This window comes from Rattus norvegicus, chromosome 9 (genome assembly GCF_036323735.1).
Source record: "Rattus norvegicus strain BN/NHsdMcwi chromosome 9, GRCr8, whole genome shotgun sequence".
Classification (NCBI taxonomy): Eukaryota; Metazoa; Chordata; class Mammalia; order Rodentia; family Muridae; genus Rattus; species Rattus norvegicus.
Window position 1 is genome coordinate 118,053,646 of NC_086027.1, and position 18,766 is coordinate 118,072,411.

General features: G+C 46.0%; 1 protein-coding gene and 1 long non-coding RNA gene across 28 annotated transcripts in view; one reads left to right on the forward strand and one right to left on the reverse strand.

Moving 5' to 3' along the window:
• Dlgap1 (DLG associated protein 1) overlaps positions 1-18,766 on the forward strand; it is an 869,320-nt gene that overhangs the window by 749,502 nt on the left and 101,052 nt on the right. For 15 of the 24 annotated variants that reach the window (XM_039084190.2, XM_039084189.2, XM_039084188.2 and 12 more), the window contains one exon: positions 11,603-11,632. The exons of the other annotated variants lie outside the window; for them this stretch is intronic. In XM_039084190.2, coding sequence (XP_038940118.1) covers positions 11,603-11,632 — 30 coding nt within the window. The remainder of the gene's footprint in view (positions 1-11,602; positions 11,633-18,766) is intronic. 24 annotated transcript variants of the gene reach the window in all.
• Positions 1-18,766, reverse strand: part of LOC102555426 (uncharacterized) — an 85,015-nt gene that overhangs the window by 25,753 nt on the left and 40,496 nt on the right. For all 4 annotated transcript variants that reach the window (XR_010055090.1, XR_010055088.1, XR_010055087.1 and 1 more), the window contains 2 exons: positions 8,150-8,229; positions 4,662-4,763 (listed from right to left, as the gene is read on the reverse strand). This is a non-coding gene — a long non-coding RNA (uncharacterized LOC102555426). The remainder of the gene's footprint in view (positions 1-4,661; positions 4,764-8,149; positions 8,230-18,766) is intronic.

Genomic DNA, 18,766 nt, shown 5'->3' on the forward strand with positions numbered 1-18,766 from the left:
GAATATCTTTAACCTCTGCTGGTAGAAAATCTGTATGGTTTTCCTCATTAGCCAATGTCTATGGAACATGAAGCATTCATTTATGAGACCCCGGGCTGCATCAGCCTCATTTTGACAGCTGAGGAAAAGGACACAAAAAGATCAGGCGATTTCCCCAGAGTCACATGGGTAACAGTCAATATTGGTGCCTATTGGCTCAGTATGACTCTAAAATCCAAGCTCTTGACAATGAGGACTCATGCCTCTGCCATGATGCTGTTTAATAAATAAACGTGTAACATATGAGCAGGGAGGGTACAGTGACCACATGTCTGTAATCCCAGATTACACGGAGAACAGAGGCAGGAAGAGTGGGAGTTCAGAGTCATCCTTGGTTAGACCTGGAGGCCAGGTTAGGATACCTGAGAGCCTGTAAAAAAAATAAAATAAAAATAAAAAACCCTAAGAGCAAGAATGGTTTTATTGAGAGGTAGAGAAACGGGTCCCTGCAGCAGGGAGAACGAGCTCCCAAAAAACGCGCTGCTGGTGCAGCCTTTATATGATGAAGCATATAGAACGGCACAGTGGTAGAGCATGAGTTCAGGGACCCATTCCAGGCGCCACTGCACATTCAATGACATCAATAACTCCCACAAAGACCTGCCCAAAAGACGATCTGCTGGGGACCCCATGGAGACCATCCTCTTGGGATGCTGCAAGCCAGTCGAAATAGCTTCATGGATTTCCAGTTATTTCAGCTAGATGTTTTATAATCTTATGCTATCCTAAACATTCCCCTAATATATATACACACTGACTGGAGCCTGGCAGTGGTAACTCATGCCTTCAATTCCAGCACTCAGAAGACAGAGGCGGGAAGATCTCCGTGAGTTCTAGGACAGCCAAGGCTACATAGAGAAATCCTGTCTCGAGAAGAAACAGAGCGAAAATACTGACTGGGAGACGGTTCTGTCAGTCAAATTCTGGCCTCAAGTTTGATCCCCAGAAACCACGTAAATATCTGAGCACTTATCCCCTGATACCAAGATGCCTGTCTCAGGCTAAAAGGGAAGGTGTCAGGAGAACTGGAGGTTGTCGATGACCTTCACACACATGCCCGTACACACACACACACACACACACACACCTCTATCCCACCGACTTCTTGCCTCAGGCAGGGTTGCTGTGTTGTGGTTGATCAAGCATCTGATGCTTTTGCTTTAAAAAGCTGTTGTATGTGAACAATACGCAACCGTTCATTACCGGACACTTTTTTACTGAACAGAAGTCTCGTCACACCTGCTGCAGATGCAGTTCCTGAATAGTCCATGCCCTTGCCTTCCCATACAGTCCGGGAAGCTTGACAACAGAGAGGCATCCAACACCTATCACGTGGCAATTGCTGAAGAGAAGTCCGGAAAGGTTTTCAAGCCCAGGTTACTTTTGAGTTGATCGGGAAGAAACAGAGTGCAGTAACCACGTGTTCACTGATATTAAACACCAGCAAATTCAAATCTGACTTATTTCCTTTTGAAGCTTCTCGAACATTCAGAAGACTCGGCTTAGAGTGGGAAGGAGGAACTTTAATTCCGAAGTTCCCTCCCAGGTCTGGCTTGGGGTTTAAAACTGGCTTTCGAGCCTGTACTGCCAGACAGACTCCTCCACTTGGGGAAAGCTGGAAGCTGCATCTTCGGTGGGTGTGATTGGCGGCTGGCTTCCCGGACAAAGGCGTAGTAACGGCTCATGGACGCCAGGGGGCAGTACAGTCCCGCGGAGGACTTGGGAACCAGAAGGATTGGTGCCAAGGAGGAATCCTTAATGGGGTTCCGCGAAGGAACGAGAGCGCTCTAAATGCACTTTCACCGGAATAGCCCATCCGCAACGGTGCACAGCTGCCATCACTGCACGTTTGTTGACTTTGCCTAACGCAGCTGCCGGATCTTTCCTGGACTCTTGCCTAGTAAATGGGTGTCCTTGCGCCCCAGCCAGCCCCAGTCGTTCGGGGTGCTACCCCAGATCAGACCCTCTGCCTGCATACAGAGTTAGCTCCGCTGTCCCCTGCGACCCAGCCGCCTCAGCGTTTCAGGTCATTCCGGTCTGTGCCATCATTTTGTTTCCAGTTCACAGTCACCAGGTGTCTGCCCTCCCTTAACCCTCAAGGATGAAAGATCAAAGGTGTGCCTGCATCTGCCTCCTGTCCCTGCGCTTTCAAATGGCACACATTCAAAGGAAATAAATGCGGTATTGTGCACCCCAGAAGGAGTGGTGGGGCTCGGATCAGAGGTGGCAGCGGGCACCGTTTCGGAACACGTGGCTATTAGAGAATGAGGCGAGCAATGACTGCAGCTCCGAACCTCTGACCGGGTGAGGCCTGCTCTCCTTAAAAGACAAAGACCTACGTGAGTGGGTGGACTCTCCCTCCCTATCTCCAACGACAGACACGCTAAACCTGCTTCAAGAAATCGGGTCCACAGAACCAGGTGGCGAGTGTGACTCAATGGTAGCTAAGGGCCCAGAAAAATAAAGGAAACTCACGGTGTTAAAGCATTCACAAGGCTAGCTTGGCATGCCTGTGCCCACAGAAGATAGACACTGGCAAATCTGTGTCCTGAGTTCCTGGCCAGTCAGGACTACTTAGTGTAACCTTGCCTTAAAGGAGAAAGGAAGGGAGGAAGGGGAGGAGGAAGAAGGAGGGGAAGGGAACGGAAGGAAAGAGAGAGATAGTCCCTTGGAGTATCTTTAGCCCCTTCACAGTCATTCATTGCCCACTCATGTTTGACCTAACACCCTTGTGACTATTCAGGTCAATCCTTTTAGAATGTACTAACAGGCCACTAGCTTTCACCAACCCAGAAGCTAAGAATGCCATCAGATATCATTTATGTCTAAGAGCAGAATTATTCCCCTCTGCAGTCATACCTAATAGTCTCACCAATGTACTTTTAAAATGTCCTGATTTATGACTTTGTTCTGTAACTATAAAAACTTCATCAAACCGTTAGCGCATTGGAGAGAGGTATTTTCCAAGGCATTCATAGTTGGCTTCAGAATAAACTCTTGTTCCTCTGAGGTGAGAGCTGTGCTTTTGTGTCACGGCTCTGGATTCCATGCCCTGTGCAGTTGTCTGTGTGTGTGTGTGTGTGTGTGTGTGTGTGTGTGTGTGTATACAGATGTGTGTATGATGTATGTGTGTGTGCATGTATGTTTGTGTATGTGTACTAATGTGTGTGTGCATGCATGTATATATGTGTACATATATGTATGGATATGTGTGTATGTGTGTGTGCGCAGATGGGTGTATGGGTGTGTGTGTATACAGATGTATGTGTGTATGTGTGTATGAATGTGTTCTGTATGTATGCATGTGTGTGTGCATGTATGTGTTTGTGTGTGTGTGAATATGTGTGTGTGCATATTGTATAGAGGAGTGAGCGCAGTTACTGCACTTTGCCTGGCCCTGAGCCAGCAGGTTCCTTCTACTGTAGATATGGGGTGGAAAATAGCTCCTGACCCAGCAAAAAAACCTAGCAGTGCTTCAGCCTGACCACCACTAACTTCTCAGGACGCTCAAGAAAGCCCCCTCCTCCATTTCCTCTTAAACCATAAATGAGAGAGAGCACAAATTGCCCCTTACTCTTTCAACCCCAAACCCACACATTCCCAGGACTTCTCATGGCTACTTTTCCTGGGCTTCTAGAGTTTTCCGGGTGACCAGCTGCCCCCACAGAGCACAGCCCAGTGATTAATAAGTCACATGGTCTTGCCCACTTCCTGTGGCTGGGTATCCAGGTTTGCACAGCACATGAGCAAAAAGAATAGTGGTGAGTTATTAAGGCCAGGGCGAGGAGGGAGTCCTTATCAGCAGCATCGGATATTCGATTCATCTGCTTGACAAATATTTATCCAGCACTTGCTGAAGCCAGGAATTCCACAGTGATCAAAGGGAATCTCGCTCTCTGTTCTCACGGGGTTTGCAGTCTAGAGGTTGAGGACTGGCATGAATCAAATCATCAGAGATGACTGCGCTCACGGAAGAGAACGCAGGGCCCATAGGACAATCACTCAAGGAAGCAACTGAAGGAGAGGCTTGGAGAGGCCTCTGGAGAAAGCCCTCGTGCACTAAGTGGGCGATAATGGATGAAAGTGCAGAGGAAGCTCCAGTTAGCTAGCATTCGGGGACATGAAAGAATGGCCAGGGCAGAATGTGGGGACAATGTGAGGTGAGACCAACGTCAGGTCCCAAACATGACTCTTGCCTGGCTGTTGCTGTGAAACGTATCACCCTGCAGTGCATAGCAGCTCTTAAACAGACATGTTTTAAATCAGATTCTGCACTGTAATTTGGATCAAAAATGTCCCAGAGTCTCATGCATGGGGGCTTAGTCATCAGCCTCTCGCTCTACTAGAAGACAGTGGAACTCTGGGAAGTTAGTAGGGGCAGCCCCTGAAGAAGATCCTGGGACTCCATCCCTAGAACTCTTTCTTCTGTCTGTCTCTCCATCTCCTCTCTCCTTCCCTCCTTCCATTGCCCCCTTCTGTTTAGTTGCTTTAAGGTGAGCGATCTTCCTCCAGTGTGTCCCCAACCATGATAAAGCACACCACCACAGGCCCACCCTTCACAGCGTCCACCATCTCCCAATGTCTATTCAATCATAAATCCGCCAGTGGCTTACAACACTTACTGATTAGCGAGCGTCCTTCTGATCGGATTGCTCTTGAAATCCCAGCCCCGGACATTGCCTTGGTGACCAAGCTTTCAACACATATGCCTTTGGAGTACATTCCTGTCCAAATTAGAGAGAACACTCAGGAGGAGGCGCCACAGTAATCAGTGGCCCACAGGAGTTCTAAAGCCCACAGGCTTCCGGTTCCTCCACTGAGGGACCCAGGCCTGCTTCCGGGGAATGACTTTTCACAGCTCTCAGGTGTATTCATCAAATTTTTGTCCCATGTCCTGAATTGTCTGTTTTCCATAAACCTCTCAACTCATTTTGTGACTGCACGTTGAATTCACCCTGAACTTTGTCCATCTAATGGCGTGGCCCCTGAGTCTGCTCATCTTTATGGCCTTCCATGGGGTCTCACTAGACATTTCTCTGCTAAACAAGACATGCCTACAATTCTCTTCAAAATGGAGCTGGGGAGCAGAACCTTTGGAATTCCTAAAAGTCTTTTTTTATCAATTTTAGGAACTTCAGAGGACCCATGGTTAAATGTTTCTGACATGATATTTTTTAATTAATTAATTAAAGTACACTGTAGCTGTCTTCATGCACACCAGAAGAGGACATCAAATCCCATTACAGATGGTTGTGAGTCACTATGTGGTTGCTGGGAATTGAACTCAGGATCTCTGGGAGAACAGTCAGTGCTCTTAACCACTGAGCCATCTCTTCAGCCCAACAATAGTTAAATATATATATACTTTTATTTTGCTCAGGCATTTTGACTAAGCAAGTCCTGGCTCTTATAGTTCCTCTAAGTGATTTTTCTAATACAGGTTGTGGTGTGTTTGTTAGTTTAAACTCTTCTTTCTTCTCCTGAAACTCATCATACATGGCGCTAATGGGGACACAGGGAGCATTTTAAACACCAAAGTTGAATATCTCATGGACTGAGGGCAGCTTCTTCCCTAGCACTTCTGAAAGCCTGAGATTGATTCCCCACACCCCCACAATACAAGTAAAACCATACATTTGTTAGGTCTATTTCCCCATCTACTATAGGGATATATGACCGCAATCCTTCCCACCACATAAAAGGATCAATGTCTCTCTGGTGATGGTTTCTTCCCCCACCCGCCTACCCTCATCAACAGAAGTCGTACAGCCTCTGCCCTCAGGCTCTCATGAAGACTTTGCCTCCACTCTCACTCATCAGTCTTCAGGGGGCCTCTCCATCAGAGCATGCTCAGGGCTCCTAACCCCTGAGACAGGAAGAGGACACTATCAGCCACGTGAAGCTGTGAAGCCAGTCACAGTGCAGGCAGGAGTGTCCCTTCTCTCTCTTCTGATATTCAGAGGAGTCAGAACTTTGAGCAGCTTCAGGAGCCGGGAGAACCTCCACCTCTGTGTGGAACGAGTGAGGAAGAATGTATACAGAATGTCTTTCATTCTGCTGGAGGTGACATCCTGAAAGGCTCTGCAGCGTACATTAAGACTTACTTTGTCTTTATCTTAAAAATAATGAACCACCTTTGAAGAAGTCTGAGGAGGGGACGACCTTCTAGGGCCACGTGCAGTACAACAGTTAATGAGAAGCAGGGTATTAAAACCTGAATGGCCTCAGCCAGGCATGGTGACACACACCTGTGACCCCAGCCCTCAGGAGACCCCAGCTGCTCTTCATGAGGCCTTCTTTTTCTCTGCCTACACCTTATCACATGAACACTGCTATAGTTAGGAACAGGGTGATGATACCGAGAACTACAGAATTGAGATACTTGGACGTAAAACTAACTCACTAATACTTCTCACCTAATTGGGGCACAATCATGCTCTAGTCAGTCAATCAGACTTCTTTGAGATCTTGTTACTGTTACAGCAGGAAGTACCTTATATCTATTAAAACATACATGTGTGTATGTATATGTACATATATATACACATATACATATATGTACAATGTTCTCTCCATTCCTCGAGTCTCCCCAACAACTTTCTCCCCACCCAAAGACCAGTCTTTGAGTAGAAATAGGCAGACAGTGGCCAATGCAGTTCAATACGATTCACAATTAAATAATACACTGGAAATACACTTTCTGGAACTGAGAATCTCCTTAATTCAGAACCTTGGCCTTAGCAAAGATCATTTAGTCAGTTCATTCAGTAAGTATTTACTAGGCAGGCACAGTGGTACATGCTTGTAATCCCAGCTCTTAGGAAACAGAGTCAGAAAGACTACAAGTTAAAGGGCATCCTCAGCTATACATTGAGTTCATGGCTAGGCTGGGTCACATGAGTTTCTGTCTCAAAAAAAAATTTTTTTAAAGGTATTTTCTGGGTGCTCATTTTATGGGAGGAATTCTACTGGGCAAGAGGTTCCAGAAACAAACAAGACAGACAGATCTCACTGTACTGGGCCCTGCTAAAGAAGATAGGTGAACCAGGGACCACATGAGAACATTTCAGATAAAGAACTGTACTAAGAGGGTGGTTTGTGGGTTCTCTGAGTGCAGTCATCAGGAGGACTCCAAGGAAGGGGCTTTGGAGCAGACTCTGAATGAAGAGAGAGAGATACAGGAAGATTCCACAGCTCCGGTGGAACAGCAATTAGGCTAGCTTGGGAAAGAAAGAAGCATTGACTAGCATAGAGAGCACCGAGAATAAGTGTATGTGCAGAAAGGTAGGGGTGTGTCAGAGCCTTAGTGCTAAGGCTGGACACTGGCTCTGTATTTCATAAGCGGTAAGATGCTCTTGCAGGATCCTGGTAAGCTCTAGCCCCTCACACTTGTGCATGATTTAACTTGATCCTTTCTCCTATGACTTCTTTTAGAAGCGTTGAAATCAACCACTGGGGATGGGGTTGTAGATCAGTCATAGAGCATGGACTTAGCATAAGGAAGCTCCTGGGCTTCATCTTCAGCACCAAAAAGTGGGCAGAGAGAGCAGGGGCATTCCATGAATCAGTGAAGAAGTAAAAGGTGGCATGGGTCTGTCATCTTAATTGTGCTAGAAACTGAGGCAGGAGCATTATAGGTTCAAGACATGCATGAGCTACACAGTGAATTCAAGGCCAATCCAGTCATCTTATAAAGCTGTCTCAACAACCAAAGTAAAAAGAGAGCTGAGGTCCTGGCACCATGGACAAATGTTGCCTCATACACATGACATCTAAACAGTTTGGCTGCTAGTCCTGCATGCAAGCAAACAACTAAGGCAAGGCATACAGGAAGGAAGTGATGCTTTTGGAATTGGTCAACTGAGGAAGGAAGCAGGCATAGCTGGCTGCTGGCTCCCACCCTCAGGACAGTGATGAGATGTGCTACACCATCTGGTCAGGAGTTTGTCTTGTTGAGACACCCAGTTCAGGAAAAAAGTAGGCTTCTCTTTTTTTCATCTTTTTGTTTTTGTTTTTAGTTTTCAAAACTTCCCACAACTTGTGAAGAACTCAGTGGGGAGTGGCAGGGTCCATTCTGTGTATCCGCATGTGCGTACGTGCTGTGGCTTACCTGAATTCCAGGCAATGTCAACGTTGACTGCTCACAAAGTCATGTCGAGCTTGTATCCTGCAGGTCATCGACACTGTGTGCTTTAAAACATCAACACCAATCACATAAATGTTTAGAATATGCATATTTTAAGATGAGAGACCTTTTCTGTCATTCTATAAATGTACTGTCTTAGTCAGGGTTTGTATTTCTGCACAAACATCATAACCAAGAAGCAAGTTGGGGAGGAAAGGGTTTATTCAGCTCATACTTTCCACATTGCTGTTCATCACCAAAGGAAGTCAGGACTGGAACTCAAGCAGGTCAGGAAGCAGGAGCTGATGCAGAGGCCATGGAGGGATGTTTCTTACTGGCTTGCTTCCCCTGGCTTGCTCAGCTTGCTTTTTTATAGAACCCAGGACCGCCAGACCAGGGACAGCACCACCCACAATGGGCTGGGCCTTGATCACTAGTTGAGAAAATGCCTTACAGCTGGGTCTCATGGAGGCATTTCCTCAAGGGAGGCTCCTTTCTCTGTGATAACTGCAGCTTGTGTCAAGCTGGCACACAGAACCAGCCAGTACACATATATGTGTTAATATTAGCCATAGATTGAGCTTAGATTTTTCACTATAATATAGTTACTTTACAATATAAAGATCTACATTAACATAGAGAAAACCCTAATTTCTTGTTTCAAAAAAATAAACATCCATTTGAAGCTAATGACTCGTTAATGATTCCATGAAAAAAAAGTGTGCATGAATCAGACGATTGTTTCTTAAAAAGTTTTTTTCTTTCACTCAGTAAGCGCCTTATCGGGCTCCCCTCCAAGGCCACTCCAGGGCTAGGATTTGTCTAGGTGTTCTTCCAGAGACTGTCTCTGCACACAGCGAATGTGCATTGTTTTAATGAGTGACATTTGCTGACACCACAGTTACACACGAAAAGGAGTATGGCCAAGGAGTGAGCAAGATGACGCAGTGGGTAAAGATACTTACAGCACAGTCCTGGTGACCTGCGATTGATTCCAGGAGAGAACGGAATTCACAGTGTTGTCCTCTGACCTATGCATACACTCTGACACACACACACACACACTCGCTCACACGCACATCGTGTGTCCACCCAAGAATAATAATTTTAGAATTTGTAATGGGTATCACTGGGAACGGGGGAGCTAATTTTTAACCTAAGTAAAATCCCCACTGCTGGAACCCGGCAGATGATTAATTAATGACTAGTGCTCAGACCTGACCTCACCTCGTGGTTTATTAACTAACATTTAAGGGGCAAACCCACTTAGTTTTCCCTCTTAATGGATGTCCGTGCATGTTGCTTCCATGCAATAGATGTAAAGGTATCTCCTGCATCTGATAGTTTTGAGAGACCCTGAGATGCTGACGGGCCGTCATGAATGCTCACTTGCTCATACCTGGCTTGTTTGGTTACGTTGAAGCTGCCTCATTGAGTATAAGCAAGTTTTCTTTTCTGAACCTCAGTGGACAACCAATTATGACAGTAGAGCCCAAAGCCTGGCTCCTTGCAGCTTGCAGAAGCCAGCTCTCCAGTTCTTGCCTTTCCAGGAAGCTGTGAGCCCACTGTTACCATTTAAATTACATAAACTCACAGTTAAATAAGTTACATTAAAAACAACTGTAGGCGGGGCTGGAGAGATGGCTCGGTGGTTAAGAGCACCGGTTGCTCTCCCAGGGGTCCACATGGTGGCTCAGAGCCATCTATAATGGTAGGTGATATCCTCTTCTGTCATACAGGCATACACGCAAATATACTCATGTACATAAAATAAATAAATTTTTAAAAAAGATAAAAGGACCGGTGTGATAGTTCAAAGACAGACAATATACACTATGTTTGAGTGATATTTAGGGTCTCGTTCACCCCACTCAAGCCCTTGACCACTTGCTTACCTGTGCCTCTCAGCCTGACAGTGTGTTCTATTCAATGCCCAGCGTTGCTGGAACAATGGTCACAGATTTACTGAAATCCTAAAGTTCCTAACCACAACCCATTGCCTCCCATGCCTGGAGCTCTATCTACAGCTCTGTGCTGTGGCTACTGAGTGCTTCTGCCCAGCCGCTCATCCGGTGGGGCTTCTCATGATCCAAGTGTTTGCAGTTATTAAAACTGAACAAGGTTTTAACCTAATAAAAGCAATTTATATATAAGAAATGGGTTACTACTATAAATGGTATAACAACAGTAGTCTGTGAAAGAAAGGTTGGTGTATAAATCAATGTATGATTTGGAAGGGGGCGGGCAGTGTGGTTTGAACTGCTTGCTGCTAAGCTAAGACATTCATTAAAAACATGGTTGCTACATAGAAGCTGCCTGAGGATCAATGAGCCTTCTTCGTCATTGGTAGATCACACGCTACACACCATTCGCGTCAGCGACCTTAGCAATGAGCACACGTGTACATACAGGCACGTCTTGAAAGCAGTGTGTGATCTGGCTGTTCCCAGTGGTATTTGGCGGTATTGAAAAGATTTTGCTTCCATTAAAAATTAGAAACCTTCCCGTTTTAAAAGAGAAATAGGCGCCTCTTCAACCACTGTGGCACCAAGTAAGAGATCACAGTTGCGGCACAGAAATTAAGAGAGTATGGGCTGTCATGATGGCCTGGTGAGCAAAAGCACTTGCCAGGGACCTAACTTCAGATCCCTAGAACCCAGAGAAGGCTTATTCCATAGCACACATTGTAATCCCAAGGCTCCAGGCAAGAGGAGAGGCAGAGAGTCGAGAACATCCCAGAAGGCTCGAGCCCACTGGCCTGGCACAGCACAGAACAAGGTGTCATCTACAGCTTAGGTAGAAGGAGACAGCACATGTGGCTCTCCCCTGACCAAAAGGGCAAACCTGTATCCACACACATGACCTAATACACACATATGTCATATATGCAGAGGTGTTAGAAATTAGAGAATGTTAACTGTTCATAGCTATGGCTTACAAAAAAAAAAAAGAAACGTTTAAATCAAACTTGAGGACCAGGTCTAATTTACTTTATCTTACCATTTGTGCCGTACTATGTAAGGGAAAACAAACATCAGTCCAGTCATGGGTATTATCTATTTTTTCCATGACTTGACACACCCAGGTAGCCCACCTGCAAAGACAAACGTTAAACCTAAGACTGAGCAAACGGCCAGCTCAGAGGAGGGTGCTAAGGGTGCTTGGTTTTCAACCACCTATTACACATTTCAACACAAACTCTGCCCCAACCTGTGTAAAATGATCCCCTGGACGAGTTTAAAAAAAAAAAAAAAAAAACAGAAGTGCTGATGGCTGCTGTCTTTCATTTTTGAAATTGTTTAATTTCTCAAAATGCCAACAACAACAACAAAATTATCCAGACCTGAAATGTATGTGTGTTATGTGAAAACTGGAAGAAGAAAAGGAAAAGTTGACGTGGGTCCATTATATAACTCCCATCTTCTGTTTTTATTCAAGGTGTCATAAAACTGAGTTCTGCCGTTGAAGGTACGTTTTGTTTTACAACCACAAAATCGATACTGTTTTTGCTTCAAGGCCGCACAGCGTGGCCCATAGCTAGCAAGCTTCTGTGGCCGTGGTGTTTGACGCCATGTTCCGGTTGCCGGCTGCCGCCATTTTGTCTGTCTTTCTCCTCGTTCTGGTCGTGTTATACCACAAGTCTCTCAGCCTCCACCGCGACCCCAGCGGTCCTGTGAGGACAGCGTCGTGGGGAGCGCGTGTCTGTCTGTATTTCTTTGTGTGACTGCCTCAGATCCTGAGCTCCTGGAGAGCCTCCGGCTCCAGAGCCCATGTGGATGTGAAGGCCTGGGGGGAGCCTGTGGCCCTGACACTTTCAGCAAGACCTTCCCAGCTGAGTCTTGCTCCTTTGTGGCCCACACAGTGAACCTGTTTCCCCGGGAAGCATGTGGGCATGCAGAATCCTTTAGGCTCCCAGGCTGTTAAGAATACTTGCCAATCGAATAGCAAGCTCTTGGGTGCTCTGTCTGCCACAACATGCTATGGGGAAGGCCTAGCATGGTGGTGCATGCCTGTAACAGCGTGGGAAGTGCAGACGAAAAGGAGCATAGGAAATCTGAAACTGTCTGCATGAGACTTTGTCTCAAAAAAAAAAAAAAAAAAAAAAAAAGAATGCCGTGGGGGGGCCAACTTTGTATTGTCTAGCTAATGAGTAACCAATTCCCTCTGTTGCATAAGGCCCTGAGCCCCCTTCTCTGGCACCAAAACAAAACAATTAATAGATAAAACAAAGAAAATACAAAATCAATGACACCCCAGCACCTTTTGCTGAGGAAAGCCCAGGAATGCTACAAGTAGCTCATCACTATCCTGTAACCCCAGCACTCAGAAGGCTGAGGCAGGAGAATGATGAGTTTGAGGCCAGCCTGGGCTACGTACCAAGTTCCTGGTCAGCCCAAGTTCGAGAGTGAGGCCTTAAGACCCTGAAAACCAACAATAACAAAACATCTCTCGTTATCTGAAGTGATGGTGATTAATTGATATTTTTAAAAATGATGCTCTTCCCCTCTTCGGGTCTTTATAGTTCACACATACAGTATGTGACACTTCCTTTTGTGGGTCTTGTGTTTGTTTTGGGGTGTTTCCTGTTCGTTGGGAGTGTGCCAGTCATGCCCAAAGCTGTCTTCATCCTTCCAAGGGAGGCTGATTAGAGGGAGTGGTGGGTTTCTGGTGGGTTTTACAGCTTACAGGGATAAAGAGGGAAAGCAGGGAAGGGAGCTGGGGAGGGCCTTGAAAGAGAGAGGCAGGCTTGAGTCAAGGAATTCGGAGGGACAGAACCTGAAAGTTAGAAGACTTGAAAGGAACTTAAGAACTCATTCCTGAGACCAAGAAATCCAGGTAGAAGACTTAGTCCCCTTTATGGGTGTAGCGCCCACTACTGACTCCAAACCAAATCCCAAAAATGGTGAGGCAGTGTTCTGACATTGACGGCGTAAAGAATGCTGTTATACTAAAGAAAGAAAACACAGAGGACTGAGATGTAACTTGGTGACAGGGTGCGTGCTTAGTATGTACAGGGTCCTACACGCACAGGCACACAAGCACACACACAGGCACACTCATACATGTACACATACACACACACACATATGGATATACTTACGCACACACAGAGAGACACACATACACTCACACACAGGTTCACACGCACACACACTCACACATGCACACATGCATGCACACACACAGACACACTCACACAGTATACCATAAAAACAAATGAACCAGGGCTAGAGAGATGTCTCAGCAGTTAGGAGCACTGACTGCTCTTCCTAGAGGTCCTGAGTTCAATTCCCAGCAACCACGTGGTAGCTCACAACCATTTGCAATGGTATCCCTCTTCTAGTGTGTCTGAAGAGAGCACTAAGATACATAAAATAAATATGTCTTTCTAAATAAATGAACAGGAAATGGGTTCAGGTAATAAGCTGAGAGAGAGAGAGAGAGAGAGAGAGAGAGAGAGAGAGAGAGAGAGAGAGAGAGAGACTAGCAAAATTAATCATGTCAAAGCCCAACGGAGAGCGCATGTCTCAGGCTTCTACATAGTCACATCAGAGGAGAATTTTATAGAAAGCCTCTCCAATCTGTTTCATGCCCATCAAAGCACAAAAATCGGAGCTGGGAGATGGCTTGTGGAATAAGAGTGCTTGCTCTGTAACCATGAACCTCCAGCACCCACATAAAAAGCTGGACACAGCTACACATGCCTCTAGCCCCAGCACTGGGGATTGAAAGGTTGGGGAACAGGTCAAAACGCTCAGTGGTCTAGACAGAACTGCGAGCTCTCCTTTCAGCAAGAGACCCTGACTTGAAGCGGTAGACAGGGACAACAGAAGAAGATACCAACATCATGTTATACACACACACACACACACACACACACACACACACACACACACAGTGTGCATATCCGAACACTTGTCACACACATATACCACATGAAGAGACACACATTTAAAAAGGATAATTTTTCAGAAGACAGTGGCAATTTGGGCTTGGAGTTTCAGGTAACTTTGCCCAATAACAGATGAGAGTTAGCCATTTTAAGCCGCTGTAGCATTATGAGAGAATTGGAAACTTGATCTTTATATCACCTGTTTGACCTAAGCACAATAGTCCACTCACAACAAAAGAACTAGTGGTTTTGAGTGAATGGGCACGCTCTTTCTCAGCTCCTCCAACAGTTACAGTCAGAGAAAGAGGAAAATGGGGGGGGGGGCAGGCAGAACGGATGTCCAGAGCATGTCTGGCAGCCTTTGCCTGCCTCCTAGAGCCCCTGGGGTCACAGGAAGTTCTCATAAAGGTGTAAGGCTCTAGAGGTCAGGCTTCCACTGCTGCTTGGGTGTCTTATTGGCTGAGAGCTGTAAAAGCTTGCAGGCTCAGAAGCATGCTGTGTCGTAGCTGTGTTCAAATACATGTCCGGGGGAAGTTTGGGGCAGGGGCGTGTGTCTGATGCATGAATCTCAGCGCATCTAGAATGTGAGGCTCTTATGAGCATGCTCAGTGGAATGTGTGTCAGATTACAATCTCTTGCTGGGCGATGAAACGTCGAAGGTTCAATTGTCGAGTTAATTGCCAAGCCTGACTAGTTTCCACCTGCAGAATGCATTCAGGGCAGCTTCTTAGAGCTTCTCTGCACCCGGAAATATGCGTGTCCACGGAAGAGCCCCATTGTCAAAAAATGAACCTTCTTTCCTTTTCTTTAAAAATGACTCTTCTGACTTGTCCTAGAGCTCTGAAACTAGCATTAAATCTTAGGTAGGTTCTCATTTTCTTTGCTTTTTTAGGGAAAAGCACTTGGGAGGAGCTGAGAGTGTAGCTGAATGGTAGATGGCTTGCTTAGAGGGCACAGGGCCCTGGGTTCACGTCTCATCTCACACACACACACACACACACACACACACACACACACACACACACACACGATGACTTTAAAAGTCATCAGAGGTTCCTCTTGCTTTTTCCTGCCAAGAATTTCGCCATATGGTTTAGCGCTTTCCATTTTCTAAAATGCTTTGTCTCCTACGGCATTTTGTAGCTTCAGGTAAGCACAAAGGGAAGAAAGGTCTTCATCGTATTACTAGCAAGCTTTAAAGTAAAATGTTCTTTGAAATACTTAATCATGTATCTAAACAGAAACACACACCGTTGCTTTATTTTGCAATGAAGAAAAGTGTTTGGGGGGGATTTTTAACTGCAACATTTTGTCATTGCCATTGATTGATTTCTTGCCTTTAATTTTAGAATGATAGATTTTAGAACAGATCTGGGGAGTTTGGAATGGTGGAGCACTTGCTTACCACATACAAGACCCTGGGTTCAATCTCAGTACAGGGAGGAGAGGGAGGCAGAGACAGAGAGAGGCCCGGGAAGCTCAGCACACAGATGCACTTCCTGACAAACCTGATGCCTCAGGCCCTGGGACCTACCTGGTAGAAGGAGAAAACTGACACCAACAAACTCCTCTGACTCAACCTGTGTGCAGTGTGCTCGCCTTTCAAAGTTCAAAGAAAATGGTTAGTTCCAAACTCAAGGAAATTGGGGTAAGAGAGAAGCCCAGAACCAAAACCTGATATAAAGTTGGAGCAGTGGTGTGGGAAGGAAAAATTCCCATGAAGCGTCCCAGATTAGAATCTCCCAAACACCCCTCTGGAAAGGGATTCTTTTTTTCCTCTCTCCCAGAATTTGAGCAGACGACACACTCCTACACGTGGAGAGAGAAGATGAGCCCGTCAAGGAGCAGTGCTGACAAGACAGAGCTGAAGCAGCTTGAGTCAGAACTTCCCTGACAGCCTATATCTTCCCAGAGGGGAAATCCAGCCCCAGCCCAAAGGTCTTTGCCCAGCCATTGAGGTGCTGGGATGGTACCTGCTTATGTGTGAATCGAGTTAGGGTATTCTGGGGGGGATGGCAGCCTGCAGGACCAGATGAGACAGCCCTGTTGTCAGGTTGATACAGAGTACTGGTAACCAGGTGTGTTATGTGGTAAGATCCCCTCAAGGGTGATTTGATGATGCCTTTATGGTGAGGATTCCTAACACCAAATGACAGAAAATTCTTTTGAAAGTTGGGATAGAGAGAAGTTTGCTTAAGAAAAGTCCCATGGGGGCTGGGGATTTGGCTCAGTGGTAGAGCGCTTACCTAGGAAGCACAAGGCCCTGGGTTCGGTCCCCAGCTCCGAAAAAAAGAACCAAAAAAAAAAAAAAAAAGAAAGAATAGTCCCATGACTTCAAAACTGTGAACTACAGTCCAAACTGTCCCTCCCCTTTGATTGTAACTCCCACAGGGGTACTCCAGTTGGGGTGTTCCATCCATGACTGAGGCTGTGAGAGCTGACAGCCAAGCCTCTGTGAGTGAACAGCTTAAAACCATAAGCAGAACCTCCTGTGGGCACAGCAATGTTCTCAAATATTCTCCTTCCCTTTTTCCCTTTCCCTTCATCCTGGGTACGTGATGCATACTTGTAATGACAGTACTCAGAAGGCAGGGATGGATATTTGGGAATTCAGGTCAAGCCTGGTCTACATAGTGAGAACCTATCTCAAACAACAACAACTAACAGTTGTCGCGCCCACCTCGTCCGGCAAGGAAGACGCAACACGGTTGGATTCTTCTCAACAGCCTTTACTGCAGGAGACCTTCTTTGTTGATACAGGGAGGCGGCGGCAGCCAGCCCTAAGTGTTACAGCTCCAAGTGTTACAGCTTTAAGTGTTACAGCTTTAAGTGTTACCGCGCCGAGCGGCAAAGCCGCTCGGCTTATATACACAACAGTATGCTAATCTTCTTTCAGGGATTGGTGGGCGCGAGTCACCCCACTGCCATCCCAGCTACTTGTCCTCCAGAGATTGGCGAGGCATGAACTCCCATTTAGCATAGTACCGCCCCAGCCAGACTGACGTCAGGTGCAAAACTCCACGCATGCTCAGTACTGTTGTTAGGAGGGCGCCAGATTCACCTCATTATCATACAGCTGTCGCACCGCTCCCTACATCTCCCCCTTTTTTGTTTAATAAAATGACTGGTCTAGATCTGGGTGTCACGTCAATCTTGTCATTGCTCCTGTCTTAGGTCGTTCCTGACGATGACTCGGCCTTACCCGTCGTTGGGTCACCCTATCGCCACCGGGCCCCGTGTCTTAGGTTGGTCCGAGCTCGAGGAAAGTTGCCCGTCCCTGGATACAATGACCCACATGACTGTGACAAAAATGATCTAGGGCGAACTCTTAATCTTTCAAAGAGGCCAGCCATACATTGGGAGAAGCACCATTGTCAATGGCAGTCATAGCCTGGTAAACAACTGCTTTGTGTCTGGCATGTTCCCTTTTTAAACGGCCAATAAGCCAGAGACATACTCCGCATCCCAGGAGGACAATAGCTCCCCAGGCAAACATGCCCGCCCACTCCTTAAAAAAGGAGAAAGCATTGGTAATCCATGAGGTAAAGTCTTCAATTGTGATGGGGTCCAGCCTAGTGCTGTTGAGGACAGCAATCTGCATCAGCAATTGTCTGGATAGTTGCTCTGCTTTCATGGACCAGTTTCCTTTCAGATAATTTCAGATTTCTTTGCTCTGTTGAGAATGCTGAGAAAAGTTGGCTTGCAAAAGAGTAATGCATAAACCTCTTAGGGAGGAAACGCAAGACAGCTGTGTCATATGATACAGTGCTTCAATTTGTTCTTGAACTAAATCTATCCTTTGATTGGCTAATAGAAGGCCAGATGCCAAATGAGTATTAAATTCTTCTTGTATCTCTAGCGCCATTGCAGTTCTTTCTACAATCTGATTGACAGTCTCAGCCATCTGTATTTGATTGGTCATAGCAATTGCAGCTGTGGTAGCTGCGGCAACAGACAGCACGATGGCTGAAATTATGACTGCCGTAATTCCAAAATCTCTTTTGGTTCACAGCAAATTAAGAATAGGAAAACTATCTGGGTTTGCCTCTACTGGGATTGGCACAAAGGAGGGAATCTTGACCATCACTGCGGTGTCATTGTTGCCATCCCAGCATTCAGCTAAATAGCAGACTACATCAGAGCTATTACAATTTAAAACACCATTGTTGACATTAGTGCTTATCAGAAAGAAAAAGGGTGATCTAACACATACTGAAGTACTAGTGGCAGTATTATGTTCCAAAAGGTTATTATATTGAATATTGGTCAACCTGGTATCATTTTTTCTGGTAGCCGAAACATTATACAACGTGAAGTTCTCACCCATCAACCTAGCAAAGGGGGTCAGGGATGTATATGCCCCTTGCTCATTGGACAGCACCCACTGAAACCAAGGCCAGAGATTATGCTTGCCAGTCTTATTCTCCCCCCAGTCATACTGTACATGGCCAAGAGGAGGGGAAAATTCAAATCCCGGTAGGAATTGTTTTGTTCTATGGAATGGACTCTGACATGGGGTAAAATTAGGTGGAAACTCTTGATGCGGGGGGCAAGCGGGTAAGACTCTACGACGGGTAGAGCTATTCTGTGCATAGTTACCTTGCCCTGGGCCTGATGGAACACTACAATTATGCATCACAATTAGTGTTGTAATGTTCAGATCAGCAGAACTATCGACTGACATGTCCTCGCTGGGTGAAGAGACTCCC